At 30.4% G+C, this 12362-nt stretch overlaps 2 protein-coding genes across 2 annotated transcripts; one reads left to right on the forward strand and one right to left on the reverse strand.

Annotated features, from left to right (window-relative positions):
• Window positions 1-2151: 2151 nt before the first annotated feature.
• On the reverse strand, window positions 2152-6296 carry LOC111032609. Its single transcript, XM_022313036.1, has 6 exons — window positions 6051-6296; window positions 5826-5959; window positions 3925-4114; window positions 2891-3176; window positions 2668-2831; window positions 2152-2599 (listed from the first exon to the last, which is right to left on the reverse strand). The coding sequence occupies exons 1-6, from the start codon at window positions 6085-6087 to the stop codon at window positions 2418-2420; spliced, it is 993 nt and encodes a 330-aa protein (XP_022168728.1). The 5' UTR covers window positions 6088-6296; the 3' UTR covers window positions 2152-2417.
• Window positions 6297-8331: 2035 nt separating this feature from the next.
• Window positions 8332-9825, forward strand: LOC111026262. The gene is made up of 4 exons (XM_022304344.1): window positions 8332-8336; window positions 8409-8565; window positions 8791-8941; window positions 9818-9825. The coding sequence occupies exons 1-4, from the start codon at window positions 8332-8334 to the stop codon at window positions 9823-9825; spliced, it is 321 nt and encodes a 106-aa protein (XP_022160036.1).
• The last annotated feature ends 2537 nt before the right edge of the window (window positions 9826-12362 follow it).

The raw sequence follows: 12362 nt of genomic DNA on the forward strand, positions 1-12362 counted from the left end.
GAATATACTATATTACTATTCATGTAATTATGTAAATCACAAATATGATTACTTATTTAAAATGTAAGAGTAAGATAATTATAAAATAATCAATTTAAAAAATGGACTTTCCTAAATTTATTAGGTTGGTGATGATTACTTACTGACTACTGTTTCCAATTGCTTGTGTTATGGGTTTCAAAATTGTTTGCATGCCAGAATCTTTGAATATAACCATATTTAATGGCCTACCATTAATTGTTACTAGTTCGACGTATGCTTTGAATAGTGCCTCTTTGTCCATTCTCATATAAATTGATTTTCTTGCTACACTGAAGACTTTATCAAATGGTCATGATGATAATAAAATTGTCTTAATAATTAATATGTATAAAATATTTCTAAATATTTCAACAATTAAATTTTATTAAAATAGAATAAACAATATTTAATCTTGCCATATTACATACATTTTCACACTTAAACCCGGCAACGATGGGTAATTCGGCTAGTATACTTATATAGCGTATATATTATACAATAATACATTTAATAGATAATAAACCATGAAGTCTAAACTAATAATTAATTACCCCTACCCCCATGGCCTGAAGGCTGAAAGTAGAGATCGGAGATTAGGCTCTGGGTAAATATTAAATGTAATAAATTACAATATTATATTTTAAGACATTTAGTTAATCTTATTTCACATTTTCACTTTCTTTATAATAATTAATAATTTGTTTGTGCAGCAAGCATCTTTATTATTTATAGTCCATTTCTAATTCTAGTTTCTAGTGTTACTAGTTACTACTCAATTTATGTTGATTTTGGGGATTTCGGTTTCGTGTTAGAAACTGGATAAAAAATTTTGTGGGTAGCGGGTTTTGTGTTAAAACCCGGGCAAAATTTTTGCGGGTTACTTGATATTTCAACCCATTTTGATGCCCAGAATTGTAATGTATCTATCACATAATACCTCTTTTTTTTCCTTGTTATCTAGAACCGAGGGAGGAACTGCTGTTGGCATTGCTTCACCCCCGGTCCCCATCCTTTATTGTGTAGGTACATATACAAATACATAAGATACCAATGAGGCAATGACACACTATGTTGCGCCCCTCTCCTCTACCAAATGGACTTTTCCTATCGCAGGTATATGTCCACCTGGAAGCGGAACTCGCGGTGCTTACATTCAAGTAAAACAAACAGAAAAAAGAAAGAAAGAACAGAATTCGCTTCGGGCGTTGCTAGCCCTTACTGATGATTTTGTGGGCCGACCTTAGTCCGCCACCCTAGAGTCACATACTGTGGTCCTGCGATGCGGTGATCGCCACCCGCCCATGGTGTCAATGCCTGTGTCATGTGGTATGTCAAAGGTAACATTGGCACGGTTCTCCCAAGCCACCTGCCCACGTCTGGTATTGCCAGTCTTGTCCACGCCGCTTTAGTTGAGGTGGACCATCTCGTTTGCCACATAGTGATGGTGACTTTCAGCTCTTTGGTTTTTACGGCGTTTTTGGAGGGAAGTGGTACACCAGGAATGTTAGGTGCTCCCAGTGGGGCTTTGATTTTCAGTCTCTCTAGACCGACAAGATCAGTTGGGGGCATGAAGGCCAGCAGCAGAGCGGCTTCGTCTGAGACCGTTCGATATGCCCGTATCACCTTAAGGGCTAAGGGCAACTGACCTCTGTGGACGAAAGAGATTTGCCCTGGTTCTAGCCGATCGGATTCATACCAGTGTGGCATACAGCAGCTGGCTCTCCACTACTGAGCCGAGGAGCCGCCTTTTCCACTGACCCGGCCTGTCAATGTTCGGCATGAGCCCGGCCAGTGCGGCAGCCGATCAGGAGGCTTTTTAGCGCCATGTCAATATGGCCGGCGAAGGTGAGCCGCTGGTCCAGTACCACGCCGAGGTACCTCAGTTTTTTTGAAATCGTGATCTGGTGCCCTCCGACCAACAGATGAGGCGGGGTGTATGCCCACCTCCTGGACAATATCACATAATATATCTAAACATCCAGGAGTTCCAATTTTGTTGTTAGCTTAATAATGAGTGACTTCAAACTTAAATGTAGGACAGACATCACATGTGGGTACATTGTTTTCTAAAGTGGGTTATTTGTTACAATAGCTTTTACATTTTGATAAAAAAAAATATATTTTAAAGTAAAAATAACAATATTTTATTGATTATTAAAGTCACAGAAATCAGATAATATAATAATCAAGTTATAACATCATAAACAATTAATTCAAAATTCTTATTCTAATCTAATAATTGTATAATATTGTCAAATTAAAATAAATCACAGCAGAATTGATAAAATAAATATTCCTTAAAAATAATTTAACTGGTTAACTTACAATTAATATTTGTATAAATACTTTAACACACCACAGTTATCAGCTTCATTTATTTGATAATATTGTATTAATTATTTGGAAGAAACAGCTATTTTCTGATTGGTTTTAACGTATAATTTCTCTTTAGAAAATAGTTTAACACCTAGTTGTACTTGATCCAATTCTTTTTCAATTTGTTTACGTTTCTCTTTCATCTTATATGAATCTGAACCGACGGGCAACATATTCAATTGCAATATCAATAGGTCATAATCTATATCAATAAGATGTACAGTAAATTATTATGTTAAGATTTGATCATCTAAAATGATTAACTGTTACCTTTTTTTATTTTAGCTAGATGTTCCAGACGCTCAGTTTTTGGTAATAATACATGACCTGGAGGACATGCTGGATCATCAAGACCCAATTCACGCCTAATTGTCAATTTCTTTTGTATTTCTTTCTCATTTTTTTCTTTAAGTGCTTTACGATCTTTCAGATATCTATAAGGAATAAAAATGTGTTACAGAAATTATTAAAAATATTTTGGGATTAATTGTACTTTGGTATTTCCCCAGGTTGATGATGACCAATTATGTTTTCTTTAAATCCACCTAAATGTTGTTGTTTCCTTTTGGTTTTATTGTCATCTTGTTGATGTACAGAACTAACATTTTTTCTAGACATCAAATTAGAATACTCCGTTTCAGAACTTTCAGTTTGCACAGAAATAGTGTTCATGTGTTTTGTTGGAAAGGGTTTAGGCATAAAAGTCTCTGATATAGGACATCTGATGATATTAACTCTTAATTTATCTTCATCATCATATGGATTTACTGTTTGTGTAGCTATAATAAAACATTTTCGTTACAACATTAATATCTTTGTGAATTTGTTGAGTAATAATAATTGGCGTGTTAATAATAATACTTAAAATAGTTAACTATGATTACATCGCATTTATGTAAAATAAAAGTTTAAAAATATATAGATTAAGCCTAATAAGTAAAAATATTGATTTAATATTTTATACTCTGCAGTAAAAAATGAATCGAAATATGCAGTTTTTGTTAATCCAGTTGTTTATTGTATAATAAGTTATCACATTTAACAACTAATGATATAGTTGTGTGGCTTGGTGCAAGACCGATGTCACATTTGGACGAATTTGAGATTAATTAACCAATGTCATTAAAACTTGATACCAAATTAGATTTGACATTGGCCATTTCATAAACAATTAGGAGCTTATAAATAATATAAGTTATTAACATCGAGACTTATAACAATTGAATATTATTATAAGGTATAAATAAAATGTTAAGTTGTTTAGTTATTAAAAATAGTTTATTTAAAGTTTTAGTTTATGGCCAATGTCTAAATAAAACTTACACATTTACAGTAAAAAACAAGGCGAGTGCCACAATAGAATAAACACAAATTTAATTAAGTAACAATATTTTTATTTTAAAATTGTGTTTCAGTTTTAAGAATTGGCCAATTTGTTTTTTTTTTATTTATTTATGAACATTATCAAAACATAATATTAGCAATTCTTGGGCCAAGCCACAGGATTAAATGTTGTAACTTAAATACCTTGATCTTTAAAAGATAATTTTTCGACATTTTTGATTCCTAATTTTTTTTGAGTAATCTTAGTTTGAGCTATTGCAGAACGAATTGATTTGATACTAGCATCAATTTGATCCAAGTCTATAGATTTGATTTTTCTTTTTGAGTTTTCTTGGATGGTTTCTTTATTTGGCCCTTGTCTCAATTTAAAATTCTGCAAATATTTGTAGATATAAAATTAATAATAATATATTCATAATACACATTGAAGCAAAAATTATACCTTAAATATTTTAAATTAACTCAAATAGAATGGATTAAATTAAGTGGCACATAGAAAAATGTCAAACTTAAAACATAGATATTCACCATATTACCATATATAACATTGATTCTCATTCTTATATACTAAGCAAAAAGTAGTTACAAAAATTCTCAAGGTGCAATTAATTAATTATACCCTGTAATTTATAGACGGAATATTTATAACAAATATATAAAAATATTTTTCTTTTTAAACTAGTTAAATTAAGTTGACCATACTTATAGATTTCTTAGTATTTTCTTTCCATCCCAAACTAATAAGCATATTTATTTCAGTTCCTTTAAAATGTATTAGTGTCAAACCAATATTCGGGATAAAATGTATCTATGATATGCTGACATTTTTTTTTTTGTATAGTATGTATTCAGTGACAGACGATGGCATCGGGATAATGTGTCTTTTAACATATAGCTAGAGGCAGTAACTTGTGTAAAATATAAGTAAGTTAATTTAATGGTTGGTAGAGGGCAATATATTCTATAAAACTTCAAAATAAGCATGCATTTATGACCTGAAAAACCATTAAATAATATTATATCCAGGATGAAACAAATTTGAGGGCTCGTAAAGTAGTTTTTAATAGAATGATTTTTTTGGTATTATGCATATCATATCTATTGTTATTTGTTATTATTATTAATATTCAACTATAAATCATATTTAACTATCGCTGAATACAGGTTGTCATGGTTTATAACATTATTGATATGTCATCATCAAGATTCAAGACATTAAAAGTGTGTTTTGTAAAATATAAAAAGACTGATTTTATTGTTGCCATGATACACAAATAAACAAAAAAAGATACACATTGAAGAGTGCATTATTACAACTTATTTGAAGTCGAATGATAGAACAACAATGTCTTCAATTAATGATATAAACAGGTAAATTATTAAACATTTATGTATTTAAAAATAAATTATTAATTGAGATAATATGAAACATCATTAATATTAAAAAAAATTAAATTATTTTAACTGCACAATATGAAATAATTAACTAAAACAATTTTAATTTTAATTTATTGAAAATTAAAGAAAAATAAATAGGTTTATTAAAATATATAGCAAAATGCATATATTAATTCAGAAATAAACAATATTTGTACAAATTGATGGCCAAATTTTTATAGTTTCTTTTTTTTTTGAAGAATTACTTGATACCTGCGTAAAAAAATGTGGGTTAGGTATCATCATATTTAAAATATATTATTGATTAGGATATAATTGGAAGAGTTACACATAAATATGTTTTAAAATATGGCCTCATTCTGTGCCTAATACCTATATATTACCTATAGAAATTATAGAATTGAAATATGCACAAAATAATGAACTATATTGCATATTAATAATTTTTTAACCGAATTTTAAATTGTTACTCTTTTGCACTCTTTATTAAAAACCTACCATAAGTCCGAGCCTTGTAAAAATTATTTTATATGCAATCTCAATTATTCCCCATGGTAGTTTTTTCATTCTTTGTGAGCAAGGTTTCATATTTATAAATCAAAATCTACCTTGTCGCAATTAAGTATTAAATTCATCACCATTAATTTAATATGTTTTTTACACCTACTAATAAATTGATAGTGTACCTGAATATTGGTGCATGGTAATTTGTTTGACGGTTTTACATTTTCTTTTAATGATTGAGTGTATTTTGCTAATTTAGTCACATATCTCTTATTCTCTTGAATAAAATTCTTCTTGGGTTTGGCTCCACCGGCTCCTATTTTAAATAACATGAAATAAATCAACTTTAATCACTAATGGTATTGAAGTATTATAATGCTAAACTTTATTAAAATACTGAAATTTACTATATTCGATAGGGAAAAAATCTCTGATTGAAGACATTGCAGGCGATGATTTTTCTTCTTGTTTAAATTCAATGATTAAAGATCTATCATACAATAACAATGAAGTCTTAAATATATTGTAAACTCCGAAAAGTTATAATCTACATTCTACCTATAAAATCTATATATATAAATTATTATTTATTATTAATAGGTATTAAATAATAAATCAATAACTTCACGTCTTCACTATTGAATATTGATCCGTTAAAAATTGAAATTGCTTCAAACGATTTTAATGTATACAAAATTTAATGTAAAAGATATGACCTAAATGCGTTATCACCAAAAATCCCAAAGAAGTTACGTTAATATTTTACTATGTTCAGATTGAAAATTGTAAGATACGTCATCTGTTGTTAGGCGGGTTTTTAAATTTAAAATTTATTAATGATGAAATATCGCATTTCGAAAACAAAATTGAGGAAATGCAACTACCTGAACTACCAACGGTATTTAGTGTTCACTAATGTCTAATTATTAGTATAGCTATAATTTAATATTTATAACGGTTGTATAGCGTATACCTGCACAATTTAACAGACGTTTGTGTAAAAATACAACCTATAGGCTTTATAACCAGGGTTCGTGAGTCCATACCCTAAAAAATAATACATGTATACACTACACTTGTCAACTTGTGCACAAAAAACTGGCAAAATATGCCTCAAAAAGTTCAAAAATCGTTAAACTGAACGAATGTTCTCGCACACACGTCGCAATAACAACTGAAATAGTCGAGAATAAACCACTGTAAAAGTATCAAGAAGATAAGACTATTTCATATGACATGTTTTCCACTAATTTATTAACGCGGGCTACAGGCTATAAACGTTTTATTTTTAATAATTTTACATTGCAAAAATTCCTTTATATTTTATACAGTGCAAAAGTATAAATTATTGCATTTTCATCAAATTAATGTAAAAATACTTTAAGTATGATCAAGATAAAATAGAAAAACGTATAAATATTCCAAAATCAAAATAGACAAAAAACTTATAAATATGCAAAATAAAACTTCAAATACTCAAACACGCTACCTTTAAATGAATTTCTATGTCACCTACCATTAAATACGACTTAGCACGATTGATACGCAAATTCATGAACTTACGAGCCCTGGCTTTAACCTGCTAGAACCTGTGAGTACCATTAAATTACATCCTTGAACGCTGAAGCTAAAAATATTTATTACACTCTTCACAACTATTTATTTGGTTGATTATGTATTGCGCTAGCAGAACTTTTATTGAAACTAAAATATGTGGCTTAGATGTTTCATGTACTATTGTTTTGTAAAATTACAATATCCAATTTTTTAATGATCTTCTCAACCTCAATAGTCAAGCTCGAGCACCGTCTAGTTCTAAAAATAAAATTGTTTTTTGTGTGGTTCCTTCGGCGGGTTACAACGAATTCACAGATAAGAAGATAATACATATTTTGAAATTGAGCTATATAACTCAAAGTTAAACTATACAAATGTACACAGATTATTGCAGGGTAACCCAGTAAACTGTGGTTTTTTTTCTTCGGCGCAACATTGCAATTTACAGAATAATAAAATATAATATACATATTTTGTTCATTTGGATTGTAGACGTTTGAATAAGTTTGATAACAACTTGCTGACCGCTGAATGCTGACGTTTAGCGGTCTAACATTTTAATTGTCTATACTTACAGACTACAGACTTCATTCACACTTCTCAGTCTTGAATCGTATGGTATGCACTATGGCACTATGCGTCTATGCTTGGCTTTAGCCCTTTAGGCTTACAATTTTAAATTATTTAGTCAAGTTCATTCACGCCAAAGAGAATCGCGCCATCATCATCTGTTTGCCGCCTATGGACTTATCCAGTCTATTTAAATTGAAACGCAAAATTACGAAACATTATTAAAAAAATATATATTATTGAATATTACACTGAAATTATATTATTAAACATTACTCGCGTGACTGTGATGCGTGATTGAATGCGGTATTTATTATTATATTAGCGATAGTGTGATAGTTTGTTTTGTCTATGTTTTAGGTAATATGTACGATGTACCGTATTAACGTAAAGGCGTAATGCAGTCGATGGTTACAACTAAATTACTCTATAATTTTCACCCTCAGCACTCAATGACCTAACACAGTGACACATGACTGGACCCACCCACCTACCCACTAATACGCTAATTACATATAGCTGTACGGCTGTACCATAATATATACCTATCTATTGTCTTATATGGTGTAACTTATGAGGTGACAGGCTTTTACACCATTATCTTTACTAAAATCTGTTGTTTATATTTTATAATATAGATTTAACTTCAATGACGATGACTACAATTTTATTTACGGTGTTGTGGACGAGTTATGGGCAAATGTATTAAAAGTTGTGTCTCAAAGAACATTAGATGAAAAAGAAATACAATTTATAAGCCGTTGCAACATTAATGCCATATTCCGATTATTTAAAGTAAAATTAGTTATTGATTCATAAGTGTTATGATAAATAATAAATAATATATTTATATACACGGATTCTTCCAAATTATGTGTGATAAAAATGGGGTAGATCGCGTAAGAGGTAAGAACCAATATATAATCTCCCCCATTTTTGTCACGTGACGTGAAATTTGGAAGACTATGGGTATAATATAATTAATTTTTTTAACACGACCTATTTTTTGAACAATTTTAGCTCCCGTATCCTCGTGTCGATGACGGAGATGTGTGTGCACAGTCACATGTATTTTCAGATCCCCCATCTCAAAGTGGAAAAGTTGTCTTTACTTCCACAGTAATTAAAGAAGTTAAAAAAATGCCTAAATTAAAAATAAATAAACGCAACACGTAGAATAATATAATGAGCACTATATTAATATAAATATTAATAAATTATATTATTTATTTACTTAATTAATTATTAGTAGTTATTTTTTCGACGCCCAAAAGTTAGATTAAAATTTAAAGATAATAGAAAAGTTATATACTTCTGTATTTGAGATATATTTGTTGATTAGTAATTAATATTAATATTCGTCTGATAAATCGATTTTCAAGTAAAATGTATTGTTGGCTGTTGAATATACCTAACCTGATGTACCTACTTTAATACTTACTTCCTACTGCCATATTTCTGAAATTGCTTATATTAAATGTATGTATTTACGTAGGTAACCTAAATGCTAAATAATTTAATAAAAAAGAAAATGAAACATAAAGGGAAGGTAGTTTAGTATTTTAGGAGTAGACCTATGAAATACAAGCTCAAGTCTTATTGATGAGGATTGTAAATCTCATGGTTTTTCGGTTTGTATAATACAAACGCGATATACCATATCGTACATAATATACTTTAAACTAGGTCCAAGTGTTCACATGTAATTATAATTATTACAAATATACAATATACACACCAGGGGACGTACACAGGCTTTTTCAAATGCAGGGGGGGGGGCTAGAATGCTAGATGATTGGAAAAAAATGTTCGAAGGGCAAAAAAAACTTAAATATTAGTTATAATTGGTGTATTTATTTTTGTAACAATCAGTAGGTATAATGGTACGTAGTACTCAATCGATTTTGGTTTTGATTGATCTTAGTGAGCCAACGAAATAAGGAATTTATAGAAATATATTAAATTCACAAAATTCTGATATTTTAACCATACCGAAAACCATTCAAATACCTTATTATATTTTTTTAAACTGTTTAATATGGCGCAGGACACTAATAGTATGTTTGTTTTATTGATCATAGTGAATTCAAAATCCACTTTTAAGAAACGGACCTGGGAACTAAAAAATAAAAATAAAAGTTACATTAAATTTAATATATTGAAATAGTTAGTAATTATATTTTTGTATACATGTTTATTGTCTTATTCAAAAATATAATAGCAAATATAATAACTAGGTTAACCAAATATTTAATTAACTTTTTCTTGCACACTCAGAATCACTTAACTACAGGTAGCAGGTTAAAAAGAATCCTTTAGGCTTTAACTTGCCCGAGAATCCGCAGGGCTCGTGTGGACTATATGCGTGAATTTCAGTTGAACAAATAAACTACATATTTATATAATAATTAATAATTATTATATGATATAAGAATAAGAAAATGTGATAATATTGACAGCGCACGAATCACGTGTTGAAGTATCGTTCAAATGTTGTCTGAGTTTTGTGAGAGACTGACTTTGTCGCAAAACATGATAATAATAATGTGTTCCGAACAACTGGTCAATAAATTTAAAACATAGGAATAAAATATTTCCTTCATTTTTAAAATAATACAAGTACAAAAAAAAGGAAGAATTTTCAAATTGAATATTTGAGATGATTGTAACATCATGTTGACATGAGTTTCAGTGGCATTACCTGCTAGAGCCAAAAATAAATAATAATTAGCAAATGCTGCAACTCTCCAGCACTGATTATAAGTTACAACACTTATAAGTTATAACTAAAGAGTAAAGACCGACTTTAATGACATTGCACCTTTGTTTGCACACAAGATGAATCAAATCTGATCAAATATTGTGTTGTATAAAGTATACAGAGTCCTGAGTTACCTATGTACTTTCAGCATATTTCATTTCAGAACGTAGTTTTTCTTTGTACAAACATATCATAAATAATGTAAGACATAGGTAACTGTAATAAAACTAATAATAGAACTGTAATATAACTTAATTATTTGGAAATCTATTTGAATATCAATTTTTATACAAAAAGATAACGTTGATAATTTCTTTTGTACAAAGTAATTTTAATACATTTGAGAAATTTATCTTTTTTGTACAACTTTTGAAGTTTTATAGGTACTGAAATTTATTTTTTTTGTTCAAGGATTTTTTTGGTACAATATTATAGATTTTAGAGATTTACAATAGGTATACATAGTTACTATTTTCACGAGCTACATAAATTAATTTTACCCTAGGGTGTTGAATGTTGATGTGTTTGATTTTAATATAATACTATGTGTATTTCAATTCAAAACCAACTAGATAAGTAGCATAACAAAGCAAATTTATTTATGTAAATCAATTTCATGAACAAAAATTGTTTTATAATAATTTCGGTAATAATGAATTACTTCATTCAGCAACTAAGGGGTTGCGGTCATTCTCTAAACGGGTCACTGACCAACTCCTGCTCATTGACGTCTCTGCATTCTGTTTCCCGTCCCGGCTGGTCCACCAGTCCAAAAGTTATATGTATATTTGGAACTGAGGACCATCGACTCTGCGCCTTGCGCGATGTTGCTGGTAGTTCGGGCGCCGACTGCATGCACTGCGCCACTGCCACTCTGGCTTAAAAGGGGAATATCGAATATGTAAGAATAATTCACGGTGGCCCAGCGTTACGCGTCCGGCAGTCCGGCGCGTGGGTCGCGGGTTCAAATCCCGTACCGTGCGATGTTTTTCATAAATTTCTCGATATCCCTCCCAAGACCGGCCACATCTCCTGTGGTCCGCGTCGATTGGCTTCCCGGCGGGGAGCCCGAACCCCAGTCACCTGGGGGGGTTATTCTTCATACTTCTATGGATACGTTGAGTTACCAATACGAATCATCCTTCGACTGTTACCTTGGGATTGTTATTACGTTGATAACAGTCTTTACAGCGATTGTATCCTTGAATTGGGGGAGTAAGACCACGGCCCCCAGCGCGGCCATTACTCTCTCTCAACAGTCTTCTTAATACTTGCCACTTTCTTCTAAAGAGGGAATATCGAAATTTAATGAACAATCCCGCGGTGGCCCAATGTGTGGGTCGCGGGTTCAAATCCCGCACCGTGAATTTTTTTTCATTAATTTCTCGATAACTCTCCCAAGACCGGTCACATCACCTGTGGTCGCGTCAATAGCTTAGCTAGTGGGTAGTGATCAATTCGTGAAAATAATTTTCGAGTTACAAAAATAATTTATACTAGTCAAATCTATCGAAACGATGTTTTGTTGATTTTGTATCGGCAAGAAAAATATAAGAAACTATTAAATCCTTTTATATATAAAAGAACAGGTATTTTTGATGTACCAATTTTATGATAACGCTATTTAACTTTTTTCCAATTTTTTTCACAGAATTGTTCCAAATACCTTCCTTAGGGGTTCCTACCCGATTTTCAAAATTTTAAAAGGTATTTCATTTTTGAATGTTTTATCACCACAATATAAGATAGGTATTTACTGCTATCACTAATCGAAAAATTAATTATTATTATTGTTGTTTATTTTTGTTATTTAAACATCGATTATGTTTAT

The sequence above is a fragment of the Myzus persicae genome, unplaced genomic scaffold (genome assembly GCF_001856785.1).
Source record: "Myzus persicae strain clone G006 unplaced genomic scaffold, MPER_G0061.0, whole genome shotgun sequence".
In the NCBI taxonomy this organism is placed as follows: domain Eukaryota; kingdom Metazoa; phylum Arthropoda; class Insecta; order Hemiptera; family Aphididae; genus Myzus; species Myzus persicae.

Bases quoted from the DNA above. Each gene is read 5' to 3' on its own strand.
- LOC111032609 (XM_022313036.1), bottom strand. From the start codon at position 6,087: ATGTCTTCAATCAGAGATTTTTTCCCTATCGAATATA. The intron at 3,177-3,924 runs GTATTTAAGTTA...GTTTTATTATAG, and splicing joins ATTATCTTTTAAAGATCAAG to CTACACAAACAGTAAATCCA. The intron at 2,832-2,890 runs GTACAATTAATC...TATTCCTTATAG, and splicing joins CAACCTGGGGAAATACCAAA to ATATCTGAAAGATCGTAAAG.
- LOC111026262 (XM_022304344.1), top strand. The intron at 8,566-8,790 runs GTAAAATTAGTT...GAACAATTTTAG, and splicing joins CCATATTCCGATTATTTAAA to CTCCCGTATCCTCGTGTCGA.